This window comes from Brienomyrus brachyistius, unplaced genomic scaffold (genome assembly GCF_023856365.1).
Source record: "Brienomyrus brachyistius isolate T26 unplaced genomic scaffold, BBRACH_0.4 scaffold50, whole genome shotgun sequence".
NCBI lineage: Eukaryota > Metazoa > Chordata > Actinopteri > Osteoglossiformes > Mormyridae > Brienomyrus > Brienomyrus brachyistius.
Genome location: NW_026042325.1, coordinates 1,099,174 through 1,121,749, shown reverse-complemented (window position 1 = coordinate 1,121,749; position 22,576 = coordinate 1,099,174). Strand labels below are relative to the sequence as shown.

Below are 22,576 nucleotides of genomic sequence, written 5' to 3'. Positions count from 1 at the left end.
ATAAGTCTTTTCGGTCACCTACGGCACCATGGTGTCTGTTTAGTAAAAGTGCGGGGTTGCCATGAGTCAGTGGGCATCGCCAGCAAAGACCTTATAGGTTGGAAGTCTCGGACTGTAGGAGCCGCTCGAAGCGCCGACGGCCGGATCAGGATGCCGGGGCTGCGGTGATTCCCTGAAGGCGTGCACAGGCGGAACATGGTGTCGGAGGATGGAAGCGGACGACGTGTCGGTTAGAGAGCAGCTCTTCCACGACCGTGTTCGAGAGACCATAGTAAGTCATCGGAACTCTGAAGTTACCTTGTAAACTCACTGTTCTGCTTCTGGTGAAGCTCTTAACGCGTCATCTGCGCTCGGAGTGTTCTGCCGAATACCTTCCATATTCTCTCACATACAACCCATCCGTCTACCTTATTATCTAGCTGGTGCGTTGAAATGCATCGTATCGCCTTACCCATTTTATGTTTCACCATATGAAGAAATACGTATGTTAAGATGTTATTTGAGGGTCATATATACGTTACCGGAAGTTACAGTTTTACTGTTGGTGGTTCGATTAGAGTTGATCGTTGATGTATTTCACACCATGTTAGCTTGCACAGCTACGCTAAATAAATTCAGTCTCAGACACATGAATCTCAGCTGGTAAGCTGAGCAGCAATGTGGAAAGTAACTCCTTAATTTTTATGGGAATTCAGTTGCATCTCATGTTATGGTGTACAATGGGCCACATCACATGATAAACAGAAAGTTAAAGGACTGTATAGGACAATGACCTACAGATAGCGTCCGGATGAAGAGACACTTAAACATTTGAGCAATGAGCTGTCAGGTGATTGAAAAAAGCAAGCATGCAGCATTCTGAAGAGAATAATAATAGCGTTGAGCAGATAGCCTGTTTGTTTAGGCTAAGTTACTCATGAGGGCAGAGTTTATTTGCCTTTGGTGAGATTCTGGGAGGTTCTGTCTGTAACTGTCTGAAGATCTGCCTTTTGACTCTTCTAGAACGGAAAGCACTCGAGGGGGTGCCTTACTACCTGATTATATACCATGCCCACCTTGTTACAAACCATCTTTTGGCTGGCAGTTTTCCAGGGGGGTTGATGTCCACTTTCTTAGCCAGTTAGGATATTGGGTGGACCTAATCAAGTTTAGTCATGCTGGTATTCCCAAATGTTTAACCAGTGATAGGAAACAAGAATCATCAGAGAATGTCCTCTTCCTGTCCTCTTCCTCAGTTTTCCAAAAGACTGGTTCATTTAACTGGTTAATCAGTGTCAAGAGAAAGTACCAAAATTTGACAAGGCTGAAGCTCTTTTGTTTTTAACCAAAAGTTAAACATGCAAAAGATCGATATCAGTGCATCATTCAGTGCGGTTTTGTTTCTGCCACAATGCATTGAAGTTCCTCTTTATCCCCCTGCTGAGCCTGTTTCAGTTCTGCATGCATGCATGCATTCGCATGCATTCGCATTCCTTGACACACACGCCGGTGACGTAGCCGGTGCCATTGTCAGTAAGGGCGTGCTGCTTTGCACACGCCTGCGTTCAGGTGCCACGGAGCGAGCGTCGGCTTGTGTCGTCGATACCCGCGTCCAGTGAAGTAGATGGGTGCTTCAGCTGTGAGCTTCTGTCAGCTGAACGTTTTTGTTAAAAATGTAAACTGATTTTCTGAAATTGACTTTCTCTGCCTCAGAAGTGTATACGTGTATAAAAAGCTGGATCAGAATGAAGGGATGCTGGATATAATTTGTTCATAAGGGGGGGAAGTTTGTAGTTTTCAGTAGATTGCTTGCTAAAATAAATATACCATAATATATTATGAAATCGGCTTCTTCATTGAGGTTGGACCAGTGTGACGTGTTTCAGACTGTGAATTGGAATTATGTTTGTTCCTCGTCTGAATGATCTTCTGTCTTGTATATAATCAAGTAACCTTACAGGGTGTGGTTGAATAATTTGTTAGCTGGTGGATATTTAAGTGTTTAAGAGTTTTTATGGCTGTGGGTGGCTGTGTGAAGAAGTTTAAACACTGGAGTTTGGATTCAGAGTTTGGAAGAAGTCTAGTGCTATGAAGCCAATAGTTATATCAGCACCAAGGAATTCGGAGACATTGTGTAATTTTAAATGTGACCCCACCAATATGAAAATGCTGCTGTCCCCAAAACAGCTTAGGGTTTTACTGCAGCCGTTAGCGTTTATATGATCAAAAATTAAATGGATGCTATCAGCGTTTTACTGACTGGTATGATTATGTCAATTTCTCAATCTTGATCTAAGAGCCAAAACTCAAATTCCTAATATAAAAATAAAAATTATGACTTTTAAGTAACATTACAGCCTGTCACTAGAAATTTTGGCTAAACAAACTAGTAAGTTGAGACTCGTATTGTTATGTTATTATGCAGGAAGCATCACGGCTTAGTGTTCTCTTCCGTGAGAGAGCTGCTTTTTACATAATGCATGTTTACATTTAGGGGGCTTTATTGGAGGGTTTACCACAGATGCCAGTAAGTTTGCGGAACCAAAATACTGACCAATTTTATCGCCTGACTGATGTGTCAGTTGAGCTCTACTCGCCACCTTTGTCGTGTGGCTCTGCGCATGCATATCCAAGCTTTTCCTCCAATTAATTATCGGCACTCTCTTCACGCTTATCATCCGCCAGTACTGCCCATCTGCGCAGGCCCACACTTTAGCTTCTGCTTTCAGAACACGGATGTGTGTTTTCCAGTGTACTTCACAGGAACCTGAAACCCCAAAGAATGTCCAAATGGCACAGCAGCAAACAGAGAAGGTGCCTTTCGGTGATGTGATAAGGACGGGGAAAATGCCTGCCGGAGTTATAAATGGATTAGCGAGACGCCCTGGGTTCCTGGTCTGTTCCACACCGTCCACTGTGATCCGAGTGGCGATGTGAAGGTGCCGCAGGAGTCAGATATGACCAGACCGGCTCCCTGCTCCTTGCACTCTCTCTACATTAAGACAGATGCTTTTTCTGACTGGGCAGATTCTTACTGTATGCATTTAATCCTCAGTGCTTCATTGCTGAAGCTGAACGTGGTTTGTACCATCCAGCATCGTGGTTTGAATCCTACCTTCCTTTTGCGAGCCAGACTATACCAACTGTGGCCTGCGGGGGGAGTGAAAATGTGTATTCTGCCCCCAGTTATCCTTGTGCTGGACCACACTGGTGTGCAGTACCGGCTTCGCCTGAGATATTTATACTGACGGGGCATTGTGCCTGGCATCCAGCCAGGATGGGCTGGCAGTCTGCCATGTTGGCTTGGATGCAGAGAAGCACTTTATTTAGGGTACTGGCTCATCCTCCCCAGCCCCTCTGCCCCCCTCCCTGCTTTTTTTACGTCAGGCCCAGGTTTGTGTACTTGAAACACATGCCTGAACCCTAATCCCCAGCTGAAAGCCTATCTGGGGTGAACATGATGTTCCACTTCTGCTTGCTCACTCACCCACTCACTCACTCTCCCACTGTGCTGGGCTTCCCCTACGATGAATGAATGAGGGCTTTTAAAAAGCAGCTTCACTGGATAAAGGAAGAAAAAAGACATTCGTCGGTAACACGATGATTTGTTTTAGAGGTGCTTTCTCCTTGTAGCTGGCATGGACAGAGATGGTGTCAGCACAGCAGGGATTAACGAGTGAAGTTAATTAGGCAGGCAGACACTTAGCCGTGGGGTTCTGTGCTGTGTAATCCCAGTAAGTACCCAGTATAAATCTCCGAGGTATGTATACTTACAGAACGCTGTTAGTCTGCTTGAAAGGAATCACAAAATTAAGCAGGATGGAAAAGTGAAAAGAGAATTTCCCCACAAGGATGCATGAATTGTCACTTTTCTGTTATAATTTATGTCGTGTCGTTTGTGTTTTGGGGATGACGTTAAATAGTAGTACTATTATTTATTATGCTGGCACATCAATCGGCAAGTTCGCCCCAAAAACTGAAAATCCACCATCACAGTGCAGAAGACATCGTGGGGGTGCTCGTGGGGGTGCTCGTGGGGGTGCTCGTGGGGGTGCTCGTGTGCGTATCGTCTGTGCAGTGGTATGACTGGTGTGTAGACTTCAGTCAAAGAAAATACTTACTAAAACTAAAATGCTTACTAAAACGTCTGTGGATTAGCTTGGATAACCGGGTCATGATTTCTGCTAAGAGACGTGGCTGTTGGATGTTTCAAATGTGTTTTTCTGCCGCTTTAATCACCCCAAAATGAATGCCATTCACTGCCATTATATTCGAGAGAAGCCCGACATTTCTACAGCCAACATCTCCAAAATGTGCAAAATCACAGGAATCCAGAGCCTATGCTGGAGTCTAAAGGCATGGAATAACTCGGGTCGGCGCCCCCCCCCCCCCATCACAGGGCACACACATCCACACCTACCTGCACGCACAAATTCCACACACACAGCCAAGGCAGAGACTTCACCGCTGGTCCTAGAGGTGTGAGGCGACAGTGCTGATCGCTGAGCCAACATAACCCCCCACACTCGCCATCTTGCTAAGGTAATTCATTTTATTGCAATTATTTGTAACATGGACACTTCTTTTCCCTCAGATCTTCGTCCTCTTCTTCGTTTGTCTCTACATCTTTTCCTACCTCGTCATCACTCACTATAAGAGGAATGCAGAGTTTATGGCAGGTATGTACATCCGGCCCACTGCCTTCCCCAGGCTGCCGACTCTCTGTCTCTGCACAGGAGTTTGTCTCGCCTTGGTACACCTGCTGACGGTTAGGGTTTGTGCAAAGGTCCCAGGATGCACCACTGCCAGACGGGTGCCCTGACATTTACATGTACATACTTATATGCTGCGCATGTAGGTCACACGTTAATAAAGTCAGCTGTGGTTACAAATATGAGAATTTTCAGGAAAAGCAGCATTTATGAAGCAGAAATGTTTACTATATTCAGTTTGTTAGTTTTTGATCGTGCATTAATGTGTCCATCCATTTTCCAGCCCTTTATCTAGCACTAGGTGACAGTGGGGCTGGGGGTCTGTCACACAGTAAGGTGCCAGTTAACTTGTCTGCATGTTTGGGTTTCGGTGGGGGGGGGGGGAGGTCACTATGCCCCCCCCCCACGTTTCCCCAGCTGGGGACTTTAGTGCACAGTCCCTGATCACAGACGGAGTGTCTGTTATGTAATTCACCTTGGCCCATCGGGGGATATGGGGGAATGTTCCCTGTGATAATAATACCCAGTGTACAGTTCTATGACCCCCCCACCTCCTTGGGGTTAACAGCACAGCAAGAGGCCTCCCCGGTATCAGGATCCATGCCAGCTTCACGTTTTCGGCTGCTTGGCGCCTCCTGTCTCTGCTTCTGGGGGAACATTCCGAGCCTTGAACTTATACCCTGCTAAAACGTTTCTCTGAAATGTCACCGAAACCATATGTAGTGCCATCCATTTCTGTGTTTTCTTTCTTCTGACAGCTTGTTAAAATACCACAAAAAGCTAAAGGTTATGATGTTTGTAACACTGTATAGTCGCAGCACGGTGAAACTCTTACGTCACGGAAACAGAACCCACAAAATTCAGCACATGTCCTACGTACATTTTAAAATTCAACATTCTTGTCATCTTTCATACATGTGGTTTATCTGTGGAAATGTTCAGAATTTCACCTCTGTGAAACTGACCCCCTGTGACCCCCATTGTACTGCGACGCCCAGAGATACGTGTCCAACAGCTGCAGGCTCGAGGGGGGGGGCTTAGATGCAGTGCGGTTTCTGGGGATTTTTTTCTCTACAGGCATGTGGGAAACTATGCAAAAAAACTAATGGCGATATTCTGTGAAGCGTTGTCATGCTGGCAGAATGTTGCACATTCATATGTGTTTGGTACTGTGTCTGCTGCTTAAATGATGAAGGGTCTTTGGCAGGAGGGGAGTTTGGGTAACAATGAGCCTGTTCTCGGTGTGTGGGCACGAGTCGGCTCAGGGACCCCCGACACGCTCAGACTCTAATGCAGAGAGCCCCCTCCCTTACAGGGTTTCCCATTCTCCGCTCACCTTCCTTGGTGCTTTAATGCACATCCAGAGAAACATGGCTGCATGACGCATTAACTTCTACTCTCTCGGTGTTTCAGACGACAACGAAGATGCAACGGTGAACAGAATTTCGTAAGTGAACCATAAACCCGCTTTTTCTATCCACAAATGTGACCCTTTGTGTTGCCAGCGGACCAGAAGTTCTGCCAAATTGTTCTGACAGATTCCAGAATGACAGTGAGGCGGTGACACTGTACAGACGGTGTACCGAATGTCTATAGTCTGTTTGTGACGTGGTTTCCACGGTGACCTAATCCCAGTGCAGGTGTGTCTCTGGTTTCGTGTCGGTCTTCCCACCACTCAGTTCTCCTTTACTGTGTCTAAGAGGCATGGATTGCGGGACAATGGTCATGCAGACCCCTTCTGTTTATAAACCTTGTACTCTTCTCCTTTGGCACTATATGTATGTTCATTCATGCAGTCTGTTCTTGCTGCTGTATGCACCAGAATTTCCTCCTCGGATCAGTAAAATCCATTAGCTTTAAGGTAAACAGCAGGTTTATGCTGAACTTACACAGGTGGCCTGTTGGGTGCAAGTCCAGGCTCCTAGCAGCTGTGCCCCCCGCTGACTGTTTATATGATGGTTGAATGCTGGAGATCTGCCCAGCAGAATGGCTGTGGTGACCAGGACCCCAGTGAAGCTGCAGTATTGGTCAACATCAGCAAGTTCTCTGGCTTCATTTCACCTGCAGCACCTAGAAGGTGTTAACAGGAAAGTTCCTAAATGACACATTTGAAAAATGGCATTTGTGTCTGTGGCTGTCTGACCATCCTGAGCTAAAACTGTGTAAACGCTCTGTAAACTGTAAGCACACTGAGGTCCTGATTCAAGCAGGGGAAGTTGCTCACAAATGTAATCCGTTGCAGACAGAGGTGGATAGTTCAGGTCCAGAAAGTACAAATCCAGGTGAAGATTTTGTTTCAGTCAACCAGTCACAGTCACAGAGAACTCGGATGGTTGGCTGAAACAAAACCCTGGTCTGGATCTGTACTTGCTGGACCTGGACTTCCCACCTCTGTCTGTAATGGATTACTGTGGTGCGTAACTCGCCTAACACTGGATATGATATTTTGCTGTAAGACAGCTGATTGTGCACGATTTTTGTCAGATAGCAACAATTTGAAGTCTCTCTGATTTATTATAGACGTCCATTTTTCTAGGAGCAATACTACAGAAAGCATGGTAATAAAGCCAGTGTGACCGGCTTCGTGCTTTATTGTCCTCGAGGTTCAGTGCAGACTCCTCTTCTGCCTGCAGGCTGTGGCTATGCACCTTCTCGCTCTCCGTGTCAGTGGGTGCCGTCCTCCTGCTGCCCCTCTCCATCCTGTCCAATGAGGTCTTGCTCTTTGTCCCTGACAGCTGCTACATACAGTGGCTAAATGGCTCCCTTGTGCATGGTAAGCTCATCTGCCCTCCCAGCGGTGGTGCCATCATTTGCCCCCTGCCCTTCCCCCCCCCCCCCCCCCCACAGAAGATTGCGCCCTGCGTAACTCCCCATCTTGCCCTTGTCAGGATTCCCCACTGCCTTCCAGATCCCTGCCTGCCATTTTGCTTCACTGCTCCGGCATGCGAATATCACGACTGACGTATCGCATTCTCTCATCGTGTCCGTCTTTCTCAAGATTTTTATGCCAAGCGTCACCACAGAAGGCTCAACTTACCAACACTTAAGATATTTGTAATATTTAAAACCTTTGGCATACAGATTCTTTTATCCGGACAAATTTTTACATCTAAGTTTTATCATTAGGTTTTTGCCCGGAGTAGTTTTCCGTCTTGTGTTGAGTTTATTGAATATTTTCATTCCGATCTGTTCCAATCTGCTCCATGCTCCTAGACGTTCAGTGAGGTTTTGTTGGCTGTTTGTTTCAGCCTCCTTCCATCTTACAGCACAATAGGTTTCAACATTTCTTTCCTACTGTGTAAACATTCACACCCCAATAACCTGTTTCTCTCGTTCTACTGACAAACACCAAGCCATAAGTTGGCTGGAATCTCCATTATAGCCTCCTGGGCTTCCTCAGGTACAGGAGGCCGACTAAATCATCCTCATTCTTATTTCTTTCCTTTTTCGATATAGTTTTGTTTACTAACAAAAAATAATTTGTTCAGATGGCTTCTCCCTCTGGTGGAGGACCTGTGAAACTACTGCTGCCATCTCCAGTTTACAAATCATACTTATTGTGCCATTTTATGCCCCAAACCACCAACACTTCACTCTTCCATTATGCTGTCATAGTGATGTATATGTGGGTTTTCAAATGTAAACATTCTTTGTGAACCTACTGTTACCTTCTACAGGACTGTGGAATCTCATCTTCCTCTTCTCCAACCTCTCCCTGGTGTTTCTCCTGCCCTTCGCCTACTTCTTTACCGAGTCTGAGGGATTTGTAGGCTCCAAGAAGGTACTTTTGTAGATGCCTGGGATTACAGGTTGTTTTAGTCTTTCCCAAAGTTCTCTGTCATGCTGTGCTATGCGAGTAATTCAGGATATCTATGTATAATAACTCATGCATACATACAGTCATTCATACCGACATGTAGATTTTTGTGGTTTCACAAGCAGATGTAGGTTAGGGTTGTTCAGTTTGAGTAGTATGAGTCTTGAACAAAGCAGTTAGGGGGACCTTCTTGAGGTCTCTGTGAAGGTACATGCATGCTGCTGTACTGGGATTTGACCCCTAAACATGGCGGAGCTGTGGTGTAACCGGGGTCCTGGCCGTGACACGCGCAGGGTGTGATGAGCCGTGTCTACGAGAGCACGGTGGTGCTTCTGCTTCTCAGTCTGCTGGTCCTGGGTTTGCTGTGGCTGGTGTCTGCTCTCACCCACCACGACGCGGCCAGGGAGAGCCTCAATGGTGAGTGTCCGTCCTCTCTGTCCGCAGCACGTACAGTACTTTACCCTCTGGTTAGCCTGGCTGCCTTAGTAACTGCCTGCTTTCTCCCTGTGCAGCGAACTTTCTGGTCAGTCTGTCTGTCTATCTCAAGGACTTTGTGTTTTTGATATTTTACTGTGCAATGTCCCTCTAACGTATCAAAAAACTTTAGAATTGTAGCGTATTTTCTCGCTGATAGCAATTCTAGTAACTGCCAAATACAGTGTGTGTGTGTGGGGGGGGGGTTTGCATAGATCATATTTGGGGACCAAAATGTCTCCAAACGGGGTAAAACCTGAAATTTCCCTACTTTTGGGGGCACTTCTTCAGGTCCCCATTTGGATAACCTCAGTTTTATAAGAATCTGTGAATGCAATCAAAACAGTAAAAGTGCCGAAAGTCTTGTATTTTGGTTGGTTACTTATGGTTAAGGTTAGGGCTGGGTGGGGGTTAAGGGTGTCGTGATTGGGATCAGGGTTTTTCCCATAGACGTGAATGTGTGTGTGTAATATAACGTAGTTATGGCGCCTTTGTCCCTGTCTGACTTTCTCTCGCAGACCTGTGGGAGCGCTACCTGCCCTACCTGTACTCCTGCATATCTTTGGTCGGAGTCCTGCTGCTGTTGTGTGAGTACATCTGCACAGCCCCTCCATTTCATCCTCAGTGTAGCCAGTCTGATTGTGTACCAGCCTCCGGTGTCCACGGCCAACCAACCATAAGCCATAATGTTTTCCCGGGGGTGTGCACTGCTCTGTCCTCCCGCAGAGGTGGACGCTTGTGTCCAGTAGGTGCTGGGAGAACCCAGGAGGCCCAGTCCGTCATGATGAAATCGGCAGTTCTGTTATATAGTGTAGTGAATGGATCAGAGTTTAGCGTTAAATTGAAAAATAGTCATTTATGTATGTGCAGAGTCCCCCATATCCGGTGGTGTTTTGTCATCACAGTGCCCAGGTCACATGTTATTAATGGCACTGTTACATTTTCACTTCATTATGAGTAACATTGCTTTTTGCTGGTTAGCATTGCTGTGTAGGAAGTTGGCTGGTGACGGCTGAGCTGTCAGTTGTCTCTCTGTCTGTCCTGCAGTGTGCACGCCCCTTGGGCTGTCCCGGGTCTTCAGCGTCACGGAGAGCATCCTGGTGAAGCCCCGGGTGAGTGTCGACTCGAGCTGCAGTGGGTCTGTCTGGGATGTTTGGCACACCGACGTTCTCAGAGAACATGTCCTGTTCACTGCCCCCCCTTCCAGCTGCTGGAGAACATTGATGAAACTGCGAGCTGCGTGGCATTTGAGGAAGCCTGTCTTTCCAAGAAGCTGGCAGGTTAGTGGCCTGGTGTCCAGGAAGGGGGATGGACCCTGGGTTTGAGCTACCTGTCTGTTAGGAGCCACTGTCTTGTTTCGATCAGGCAAATCTTCTTGCTGGATCAGCCTCAACCTGGATGTTCTCAAGAATCAGTTTCTCTCCATACAAGCCAGGCGGGTGTCTCTAGGTAAGACAGACCATTCAGGAGGTCAGCAGAAGGGCTGAGGAAGCCCTCGATAAAGCCTGAAGTGGAATGTACCATCATCTTATTCCCTGTTTTTGCTCAGAGCTGAAGAGGAAAGCATCTCCCTGGCAACGTAACGTGGGCTACCCACTGGCCTTACTGCTCTTGCTGGCACTGACGGTGAGGCTGACTGACTCCCCCAGGCAGCTTGACATGACATCAGAGGACACTTCCGTAGATGTTTGTATGATTAAGCAGCTGATCAGGTCCAGTCTGTCTGGTAACAAACAGTCCACTTGTATAAAACGGGTTACTCTGGATTTATGAAGTGAATGTGCTCATGAGACGGACCTCTACAGGTCAGTGTGTCTCCAAGCCGTCCGTAGGGACCCACACCTGGTGCAAATTTTTGCTCTTTCCCAGTTCCTTGGGATTTTTGAGAGAGCAAAAAAGGTGGACCGTCTGGAGGTCCCTGAGGATTGGTTTGCGAAACACTGCTGTAGATGACACACTTCAACCATAGTTGTTGCAAAAACAGAAAGTCGGAAACAGACACGAGTTTGAGTGTCTGTCCCCCATCAGCCTGCACCCTGTCTCCCTCAGGTACTCTGTGTTCTGATAGTTAGCTTCCATGTGCTAGAGCTGCTTTTCGACGATACGGCCATGCCCCGAGGAATGGAGGTGAGGAACAACCCGGCAAGTTCTCTGCGGACGCATCTGGGTTACCTGTAGGAAGAAATGCCCCTCGTTAATATCTTTGCCCCCCCCCCCCTTCTCCACCAGGACCCCCTCTTAGGGGCGGCCTCATTCTCCATGTTCGGCTCGTTCGGTGCTGCTGTGCAGGTCATCCTTATCCTGTATCCTTTCTCGCACGCGTCAGCCCCACACAGGGGAACATGGCCGGTATTTGGCTCTGCGGGTTGGAGGCCTGTGCCGGTGACCTTGAACAAGGCCCCAACCCCAGGCGGTCTGTGATTGGTGACGCTGCTTCCAGCGAAGCGTCTGCCTGCCAGGTGTCGCTCGGCGTGTTCTGCTGTCATGCAGTTGCCACGCTGCAGTGTCTCTTCCTTATCGAGGCTTTTCAGATACCTGATGGCATCGTCGGTGGTCGGCTTCTACAGCCTGCCCCTCTTCACCACCCTGCTGCCCCGTGTTCAGGACACCACCCTGACGCAGGCATGTGGGGCAGCCCCCACCCTCCTACATTTCTGCATCAGTCGGCCAATACGGCGCCTGTGGTCCGGCTGAATCCTAACCTCTCTCTGTCCTCAGATCATTGGGAACTGCGTCTCCCTGCTTATGCTCAGCTCGGCCTTGCCGGTCTTTTCCCGCACCCTGGGTAAGCCAGTGCAGCAGTTCAGTTAGAAACCAGCATTCGCTCCAGTGCTGTACTGGTGTTCACTACCAGTCAGAAGTCTTTGCAGACACTGAGATTTCTACATCTGCAGGTTACTCTCAACATTTACTAAAAAATACACTCACTATTCTTTGCTAACAAATTTACATTGAGTTCACCATTTCAGTACCTTTATTACCAAGAAAATGCCATATCTTTGATTCATCGAAGTCACCTCGTCTAGCAGTTATAACAGCAGAGAAAATTCGAGGCTTTCCTTCCTACAAGGGACATTAAATACTGCTCAGTTTCAGGGGATGTAACCGCTAACTAGAGCATTTAAAGTTAGACAGCCTGGAATTTAACTATGGCATCATCACACAAGAAGTTAATAGGGTGTCAGACGTACCGTTACATACTCTGTCCGTGTTATAAAGGAAACTTGTTTTATTTGACTTGTTTTTTCATTTTGAAATTTGCTCACTCAACTTTCCAATGCTTAACGGGAATAAACAATCTGCAGTTCATGAATTAAATGGAAAAGTGATTAAAAACCAGTGGCTGCAAAAACCTTTGACTGGTAGTGTATGTAGGAGTTAGGTAATGAATTGGGTATGCTGGTCTATTGCTATTCTGCAGTGAATGGTGTTGTGCTTGAGAATGGTGTAGTAGCTTGGATATTAACGCTTAGTCCATATTGTCACTATGCAGTGAAATCAGGGTATGGTCACTTGAACAAAGGTCAAAGTGAACTTTATTGTCATCCCACCTATATACAGTGTATACAGTTAGATGAGACGACGTGGCTGCAGTTCTTGCAAAGTAGAACTTTTTGGCAGTTTTGCTACAGTTGGAATGGACCCGTTCTTCTCCGTCTACTGATAGCATTTGACATCTGATTGACCAATGAAAAGATTATTTGTGAAGTGTCTAACTAGTATTTATTTTGTACTACTTCCCCATCATGAATACAAATGTTATTTGTATGGATTATTTCATATTTCAATTTTTGAAAATATTGATACCTAACTAGCTAATATCATTGTTTATATTACTGTTGAATATAAAGAGAGTTTGTATCTTCTTGACACTAACATACACCTTGCTGACAACAATCCACAAAAGATCATTTAAAACATTGAACTGTTCACTGACAGCTGTGTAAAGATGGGTTTCTCTTTGTGGCGCTAAGGGTGTCTCTTTGCATTGTTTTGGGTTTATTTTGTAGAGCAGTTTCTAAGAAAAAGATTGTTTTTCATGTTCCTGAAATAATGGATGCTTGGAGATTCATGTTTTTCAAAGGACAGTGGTGATGTTAAATGTTCTGAAATAGAGCCAGAGAGGATGGGTGGAAGGATTTAACACTGTAGTCTTCCCATGTCAGGAATCACACATTTTGACCTGCCTGGGGACTTCGGACGGTATGATTGGCTGGGGAACTTCTACATCATCTTCATGTACAACATGCTGTTTGCGGGGCTGACATCAGCCTGCCTCATGAAGTCCATCACCCGGGCTATGCAGCGGGAACTCATCTGCGCTGTGGGTGAGCATCGTTTCATGGGCACAGAGCTGTCGGTGCACTTCATCGTTAAGGGAGCAGGGTTCTGTTACATATCATAATACAGGGGCTCATAAAGTAAACATTTAAATTCAAATATTTCATATGTTCTGGTGCTGCTCCTTCCCCCACTTTGATTCCCTGTGTGTCCCTATGATGCTCCCCTTCTTACCACTTCTTAACCCCTATTTCTCTTCTTCTCAGGGCTACACAAGCTACCTTTGAAAGTGACTCGTCCTAAAGTCTCCTTCAAGGTACTGGCTCATGGACTTTCAAAAATCCAGTGATACATCGCTGACCTTTACACCCATCTCTCATTGCAAGCCTTTCACTGTCTGGACTTTTTTCTTTTTACCTTCCTTTGACAACATCCTTCTGACTTGGACAGCGTCTCTTAGCCAGAATGAACGTTCATCATTCTGCTACCACAGCTGTGACAGTTGTGGAGCTCAGTAAGCAGTGACGTTAAACCAGACTTGTGAGATGGAGGCGCAGATGGACAGTGCAGACCTGGGACAGGGACCAAGTGCATCTGCTTTCTTCACATCACAGCAGATTATTTGAAAGATGGATGGGATCAAAGGAAACTATTGTACAATATTGAATGTTTAGTGTAGTGAAGCTTGTTTGATCGGTGGTACACTTCATGCATTGGAACAATACCTTTGTCGTTGGGTATATTCGTGATTTGGTTCCTTCCTCTCTGAATGGATTCTCTTGACCTTGGTGAGAAGCCAGTGTTGCATCACCTGCACTCACCTGGATACAGTTTGATGTCATTGCCATTTTTGGTGTTTAATGTGTGAGCTAATTTTACTCTTGTGGGGATCATTTCAGGCTTCTTTCTACTGCTGTGCCTGTTGAATAACTCAGACCTTAAGCATTTTAGGGTTCATCCTCTCTAGTACTTTGGTCTTTGTCTATAAACTTATGAGTGTTTATCAAAATATTTCAGTTATCCTCGTCTGTAATGTGCAGTGTTGTAATACTGGGTTGTGTACCATTAGAAGTTGCTCTTAAACCACCGTTAGAAACCTCACATGTTGAAATTTCCAATCTTCTGTGACTATTTATTCTGTGGTATTCTTATGTACCCCAGTAGTGGGACACTAAAATGCTGTAAAATCAGATCGGTACAAGGCAGCTTGACTTTCCCGGGTCTGTCCTATGCACACATTTTATGCACTTTCGGTGTTTGGAATTTGTTTGCTCAATGAAGTTTGATTTTTGTATTAACTGTGAAAAATAGCTCCTAGTTAGCTTTGACAGCTATGAAGAGGGGAAAATGCTAGTTTAGTGTAAACAAAAAAACTGGAATCAGTGAGGGGAAGTAAGTAGAATTGTGCTATAATATCCAAAAGCATAAAATTCTCAATATTGGAAGATCAGTAAAAAAATGTAATAACAGGTATAAAATTGTGATCCTTTTGTTTAAATTTGTAGTATTAGCTTTGCTTTTAAACTGTAAAAATATGAAAATTATGGACCTTTATTTAATAAAAACATGTATTTTTTTTTCAAAACTCCCCGATGTCTGATCCTTTCTGGTTTTTTTATTAATACATGAGTTTTTGGTGTGATTTCTACGAAAACCGTCGTGTTTCTCCTTTCTGTCTACCGCCATCTCTCTGCAGCACTAGGGCCGCACGATAATTACGAAATCTTTTCTTTTAATCACACGTAAGATGTGACGTTTATGGTCACATGAACAGGGTAAGATGGCGTTCTTCATTGCGGACTCGTTGACATGTTAGCCTTGTGCGTCTGCACTTTTACGACGACGTTCCTTCCCCTCAGCAGTTTACGGCAGCACGACTCGATAGTGCCACCGTCGTTTGGAACTGGCCGTTTCACTTTTTTTTTTAGTTTTCTTGCTTCGATCGCGTCTGAAAGAGCTAACCGAGGTTACGAACAAATCCCGAGGCGAATAGTGATATTCACGAGTGACAGCTTAGATTTTTATTAACGGCGCGCAGCCACCGGGGGGGGGGGGGGACGAGCTTCGGAGGCTTTGAGAGAAAAAAAAAGTTTGTTGTTGTCACGTGACAGGAGACGAATGTGGCGATAAAACTTTTTCTTTTCAAAAATTTAAGCCTTAATTTTTGTTTTATTAAATATTTATTTGAGCTGATAGACTTTTAAAGCCATGCCTCAGCCCAAGTACCGAAAGATTGCCGTGTTGGGATACAGATCTGTAGGTGAGTAGAAGCCCGCCTATTGTTAGGTTGTTCAGCGGGGTTAACTAGTCGGCTTAAGTCTGGTTAGCTAATATCTCCCCTGGGAAATGAAAATCTCGATTTAGTCAATTCTGTGTTTAGTTCGTGACGTCCACGTGCCGTTCCGAATACGTTTCATGCGTGGTTGGTACAAGGTTACCGTCAACTAAAATGAGCAAACTGAAATGAAAATAATATCTATAATTTGAAATGGAAAACGAGATTGAATTCACAAAACGAAACTTCTAGATTTTTTTTTTAAACAATAGGCAAAGTACTATTTTAGTGTAGTGTTATAAGGCATAGTATTGTTCGCGTCTGGTCCAGTAGGGAACATTGTCTATATGTTTTATGATGTATATAAGTACATACATACACACATGTACTTACGCATGTACCGTACAGATGTTTATGCAGAGCGGAAATGCAGAACGCGAAAGTGTGCCACAGTCACGGGTAAAGTTAAAACATGATGCAAAACTAAAGTAATTTAAAAATAACTCAAACATAAAACTGCAATAAAACCCACATAAACGTTCAAACTAAACCGAAGTTCAGTTGGGGGAATTCGTTGTACAATTCTACAGTACTTGTATTGCAACCCACCCCAGACAACTTAGGTTTACATCTAGAAAGCTTAAACTCTTTTATGATGACCTAGAAAGGAAAAAGTCAACCCAGCAGCTGAAGTGTTGAACTTGTGTGACCAAGCTATATGTTATTTGTTACCAATGTGTCAAGCTTCCATTGCAGGCAAATCATCGCTTACAATCCAGTTTGTGGAGGGACAGTTCGTAGACTCTTATGACCCCACCATTGAAAACAGTAGGTATCTTCAGTGGCATCTGGTTACAGAAACACAATCCATCACTGTGTTTTTTGGCCAGTAAATACCTTGAGAATCACAGTAACAGAGTGTGTATGCCTGGGGAGGGAGGTGAATCAAAAAAGACTTATTTGTGTACAGAATGTAGTCTGTTTGGATTGTGGTTATGTCTGTGAATCTTTACTGTAGTGGTAGTTAACCTGTGTATTTACCTCACTTGTAGATCTCCTTTCCCTATTGTGACATTATATCTTCCTGTTTCTTTGTCACTAGCTTTTAATAAAATGGTTTCTGTGAACGGACAGGACTTCAACTTGCAGCTGGTGGACACTGCAGGACAGGTATATATGTTGTTATGGAAGATGCAAAGTGACATTTTTGCCGACTGTTACTGTAGTTTAGATGTGATTTTTCTTTTAGCTCTTGGTCTGTATAAATGCAGTGTTTTGCTTTTGTCATTGATACAAGGTGATTCACGTTTTCTTAATTTTTTTTATGTCTAAATTTGTCTTTATAGAGAAGGTTAAATTAATCTGTGTCCATTCAGTGTGGCACAAAGGTGAAAATGACTTATGTTGAATAAAAACATTCCTTGTAACATTTTTTCTAGAATGTGTGCATCTTTTTATCCTTTTGTTGTTTATCCTTATTTTATGACCATTTTTAATCTTAAAATTAGCAAAAACTGGAGACTCTCCATTGTATCTGCTGAATTTATTTTTGGGTAGCCTTTTTTTAATGCCAAAGAAGCATTTCCAGACATTTACGGCAGCAGAAGGAATCCCATAGGATATGAAACGCATATATTTGCAGCAATGGGACTGAAACACACATCATCAGACTTAAGTGTAGATTTCAGTGTGAATTGCATTGCTGTGAAAGTGTATCTGCTCATGTCTGAACACAGAGGCAGTTACATACATATCATGCTGATAATGGAATGATTCTGCCACAGCAGATGTTACAGTACAGTTTTTATTATATAATCTGTCAGTTGTGAATAAATATCTAGGGAGTTCAAATCACTCTTCAGTTAACTGGTAATTCTGGAAGTAATACTGAGATTCTACAAGTAATGTGTATCATAGCAGCAATTTTGACTAAATTTACCAAATAAGGGGTTTTACAAGGCTTTTTAACTCCTGAAATTGTTATATGTTTGTAGATATGTTGGATATGTTGGAGATATGTTGGTCTGGTGATGCTTTTCACGACGGCTGTGCCTGTTGTCTCTTCACAGGATGAGTACTCGATTTTCCCCCAGTCACACTCAATGGACATCCATGGCTATGTGTTGGTGTACTCAGTCACCTCTATGAAGAGGTGGGTCCCTGTCATTGTCTTTGCATTGATTTGTGTGCTTTGTGGTCTGTGATTTGTCCTTCAGGTCTGACACCTGACAGTGAGTGACAATAACAGTACAACAGGCCGGATGGCAGTTCCCCATGTTTACGCCTCTGTCCATGTTACCATTGCTGTAAAATGTGCCTGCAGTCATGCGCAGTCGTCCTGTTCTCTCTGCAGTTTTGAGGTGGTTCAGATCCTCCATGACAAACTACTGGACATGGTTGGAAAAATCCAGTAGGTTTCACAAGTCAAGTCTTATTAACACTTAGTACAACATTTATAAGGTCAGACTAGTGATTAAATGCTATTTTTTCAGGGTGCCAACTGTTCTTGTTGGGAACAAGAAGGATCTTCACATGGAAAGGTGAGATGTTACTTAAAACTGAGTCAAGAAACTTAACCATATCTGTAGACACAGTGTAGAGAATTACTGCAGGCTACAGGGGGAACTTTATTGGACGCTGGGCCTTGTACATCACGTTGGGCATGTCGCTCCCCCTCAGGGTGATCAAGCCGGAGGAAGGGAAAAAGCTGGCGGACTCTTGGGGGGCCGCATTCATGGAGTCTTCGGCCAAGGAGAATCAGGTATAGGTCAGCTTGTGGGCATTCCCAGGTGCTCTGGGGGTTCAGTATGGAATAAGCGGTACCTCGGTGAGCCTTGGAGATGGGTCAGTTAGCTGTTCGATAGAAATGGTGTGGGAAGCATTAACTTCTGAAACACAGCTGTAATTGGGCTATCATTAATTCTGCAACATTTACATGTCAGGTTAAATATATTAATGTTTTATCAGAATTTTAAGGTTATTTTTGAGTGATTCTTGGTAACAGTGTTTAATTACCCTCATAATTACTCTGGGGGGGGCATGGTGGTGCAGTGGTTAGCACTGTTGCCTCACACCTCTGGGACACGGGTTCAAGTTTCCACCTGGGTCACATGTGTGCGGTGTTTGCATGTTCTCCCATGTCGTCGTGGGGTTTCCTCCGGGTACTCCGGTTTCCCCCCACAGTCCAAATGCATGTGAGAGTGAACGCTACTCTGGGCGCGCCTAGGAAGGGGTGACGGACGGGACAAGGGAAACAGGACCTGGAAAAGAATAACAAAAAGTCAACGAAGGACTGGAAACAGGACTGAAGCACAAAACAAAGCTAGCGACAGGACATAAGACATGACCTGGCAAAGGATGGGGAAGGCGGATAGATTAGGAAGGGTGAAACAGGAGGAACAGGCAGAACAAAAGGACCGGGAGTGCTTGGAGGGAACACCGGGGGACAAGGAGCAGAGAAGGGCGGAACAAAGGGACGAGGAGCAAAGGACAGAGGCACAAACACAGGAGCGTAGGGAGATAAGGAGGGGGAACCACGGGGAGCCCGAGGGAGCCCCAGCGGGCAACGGGAGACAGCCGGAGGGGCTGCAGGCGGCCGGGAGGCCGGAGCAGAAGGAGACCTCGGAGGGGCCGAGGAGGCAGGGCGAGGGACTGACGGAGGGGCCGAGGAAGGAGGTGGAGGGAGACCCAGGGAAGGGGACAAAGGAGCTGGAGGGGACCTAGGCGAGGGCAAGGAGAGGGGGGGAGCCGCAGTAGGCGGCGACGTCTTCCGACGTGCTGAAGATGGGGGACCCGCAGGCGACTGAGGAGCCGCCGTTGGGGAGCCCGCAGGCGACCGACCGGGCACCGGAGTGGGGAGCGAGGCAGGGCGACAAGGCCGTGGAGAGGGACCCACAGGCGACAGCCGACCCGGAGGGCCAGGACCCGCAGGCGCCAACCAAGCCCCAGCGCAGGCGAGGGAGGGCGAGCCAGGGGGCAGGGCGGGAGGGACCCTAGCCTGGCGTCTATGTCCTCTCCCCTTATGGGACACAGACATAAGGACCCGCGGCCGTGGTCGGGCTCGCTGGGGCGAGGGCAGAGGAGCCACTGGGGACACAGTTACTTGAGGCAGAGGGAACGCCCCGGGTTGCGAAGCTGCAGGCTGATGCAGAGGGGGCGCCAGCCCGGGAGCTGCAGGCTGATGCAGAGGGGGCGCCAGCCCGGGAGCTGCAGGCTGATGCAGAGGGGGCGCCAGCCCGGGAGCTGCAGGCTGATGCTCTGGATGCGCGGGCGGCTGCTCTGGATGCGCGGGCGGCAGTGCAGGCGGCTGCACGGGCGGCGGATCCGCTGCTCTCCGGAGCGGGATCAGCCTCCGGAGATCCTCTGCCAATCTCTCCAGGTCGCTTAGAGGCGAGGCGGGAGAGAAAGCGGCGAAATTCCGCCCTAGCTGCACGGCAAGCTGTTCTCCCTCCGGGGAGTCCCCTGTGGCCGGTTCCCCCATCACCCTCCAGTAAAGTCCCTGGAGGGTGAAGAACCGATTGGCGATGGCCAGGGGCTCACTCGGAACCTCCTCCTCGCTCTCAGTAGGGAGCCATAGCCTGGCGAGAGAGCAAGCTCCCAGGCGGATCGTTGATGCCTCCGGGATTCACTTTCCTCTGCCCTTCCTCTTTGTTGGGTCTGTCATTCTGTCATGATCGCTGACCGGGGGTAAGGCAAGCGGGCAAGCAGGAAACAGGCAAGGCAAGCGAAATCGGGGTAAACTGGGGATTTATTGAGGGCAAGGGCAGGACGGAACACTAGCATCAACGAACATCAATGACAGACCAGGGAAACAGGTAAGACCAGGACTTAAAATAGGACAGGACTAATCAAAGTAATCGGACACAGCTGGGTACGATCAGGGAAGCACACGTGTGTAATCGGGGCGTGGCACACATGAGGAGCGGACGAGCCGGGCATGACAGATGAGATTAATGTGAATGAAGGTGAACATCCAGCTTGTGTTTTGTGACAGACGGCTGTGGAGGTATTCAAAAGGATTATTCTGGAGATGGAGAAGGCTGATGGGAATGCGCCTTCGGAGGAGAAGAAGTGTGCTGTGATGTAGATGCCCAGCAGGACGCCAGTGGGCCCATCGGCAGACCCCCGGGGACATGCCAACACCCACTTTCTTGCCCGCCAAACAGTTGCGTGGGATTATGGATGTCTCAAACTGCAAGAGCTAGAGCGCCATCTAGAGGCTGGGCAGAATCTCACTAGTCCTGGCACCAGGTTGTTTACTTGGTTATTTGTACCCGATTTTGAAAACCCCTGAGAGTCTGTATAATGTTACTGCAGTGGATTTGTGATAAAACCAGCTTGGTTCTACTAAACAAAATGAAACGGACTAAACTGGTTTTTTAAAAAGGTTCGGATTAAACCTCAGGAACAAGGACAGATTTTTTTTTTTCTTTTCATAAATGAGCTCAGTTAGTCTTTTATCACATCATGAATTACTCTCTCATGCTGAAGGATATCACAATCAGTTAACTTTGCCCTAGTAAGGTTCTATGCAATGAGCTGGTCACATCATTTACATAATATGTGGCAGCAACATGGCAGGTCCAGGTAATTGTCAGTGGTCCAACCATACATGTGGTTTGTTTTTCACTAGTGTCTTGGTTGCACTGATGAAACACTTTAAGAATACAACAGTATGACAGAGAGCACAAGGTTCCGTATGAGAATCACATGCACACTGGTTACCAGTATAAACTGACCATAGCCTAACCAGTATATGTACTACTTGCTTTCAGCAGATGATATGGTTGACACATACCAGTTCAACTTCTCTGGACTTTTTTGACAGCTAAACTGTAGAGTACATTAATTGTACGAATAAGGTATATATCCTAATAACTGTCTTTTAAATGAACTTGTTTGTGTAATTTTCTTTCCAGTATAATGTTATTTACTATTTCATTTAGCAGAATATTAAAAGGGTTCATTTTACTTTGTGACCGACATCAGCAGCAAACTTTTTGCAGAACAGTTTAGAGATTTACTTGCTCTTCTTTGGAGAACCAGTACTTGTATATTGAATGTGTGTGTATACAATTACACTGCAATTCAGACAGTTATAGTTTACAGTTTTGAGGATTACAAAATGGTATACTATTTGAGAGAATCTACTTGATGTCTTTGATTCCCCCCACCGCCTCCACACTGCTCATTCGCAGAACACGGCCTTACCCTGTGTGTTTTGCCTCAGGCTGAGGTGCTCAGAGTATTTATTAATTTGCCGTGTGTTAGAGTGGGTGTCGGTTTTGCTGGAAGCCGGTGCCTAACCTGGTGATGCTGTATCCCGTGCCTTATCCTGCTTGCCCCTGCCCCCCCCCCCCCCCCCCCCAAATAAAGGTGCTCTCTTGGTTTTCCTCTCTGGTGACTTGAACCTGGGATCTGCTGGTGTTGCGCATCTGAACGCCGACGCCTGCACGTTTGGAGTTGATACCAACATCTTGCTGTAAACAGTATGTATATATGAATAAATCCTTCTGCTCCTTTAAACCTCCCATGTTTTCAAGTGTATTTTTTTCATCTCATGTTTGAAAATAAGCCATAGACATACAAAGTTAGTGTTGGGGCTTCTGGGATATATTTAAGCAGCGGGATCAGAAGAATGCATGAAGAAAATGATTCAAGGCTCCGCTGAAAGGTGTACTACTAATTCCATTGCTGAGAGTGAAATGCGCGAAACCATGAATACATTAAGTAAAAGGCGATATATTTCACAAGCAATCAACAGGAATGAGTCAGGGACTCGATGTGTCAGGATCCTTTTGTTGAAAGAACCGGCAGCACAGCTAGTTAGATTTAAAGGTTTACTGTAAGGAGGTTCATTTACCCTTAATAGAAGCTAAAATTACTGAATGCAACTGCCTAATACATGTTATTATGGAAATTCACTTAAGACCATTTAAAATTCAATTAGGACCATCAAATTTATCAACAGTTTTGGTCTCATTTTTTTGCCCACTGCTTTTACTGGTGAGAGTCACAGTAGCTGTCGATCTGGGCCAT

The 22,576-nt window shown here is 45.9% G+C and overlaps 2 protein-coding genes across 2 annotated transcripts; both read left to right on the top strand.

Annotated features, from left to right (window-relative positions):
- Positions 1-17: 17 nt before the first annotated feature.
- Positions 18-14,848, top strand: LOC125723586 (limb region 1 homolog-like protein). Its single transcript, XM_049000321.1, has 18 exons — positions 18-271; positions 4,574-4,658; positions 6,105-6,138; positions 7,325-7,464; positions 8,369-8,472; positions 8,802-8,925; positions 9,501-9,569; positions 10,030-10,094; positions 10,190-10,262; positions 10,348-10,431; positions 10,532-10,608; positions 11,032-11,109; positions 11,212-11,285; positions 11,514-11,604; positions 11,701-11,767; positions 13,149-13,310; positions 13,530-13,579; positions 13,714-14,848. Exons 1-18 carry the CDS (start codon positions 209-211, stop codon positions 13,786-13,788), a joined length of 1,515 nt encoding a protein of 504 aa, XP_048856278.1. The 5' UTR covers positions 18-208; the 3' UTR covers positions 13,789-14,848.
- A 271-nt stretch (positions 14,849-15,119) lies between these two features.
- On the top strand, positions 15,120-22,068 carry rhebl1 (Ras homolog, mTORC1 binding like 1). The gene is made up of 8 exons (XM_049000323.1): positions 15,120-15,523; positions 16,295-16,366; positions 16,641-16,708; positions 17,608-17,690; positions 17,892-17,948; positions 18,031-18,078; positions 18,218-18,299; positions 20,532-22,068. Exons 1-8 carry the CDS (start codon positions 15,472-15,474, stop codon positions 20,622-20,624), a joined length of 555 nt encoding a protein of 184 aa, XP_048856280.1. The 5' UTR covers positions 15,120-15,471; the 3' UTR covers positions 20,625-22,068.
- The last annotated feature ends 508 nt before the right edge of the window (positions 22,069-22,576 follow it).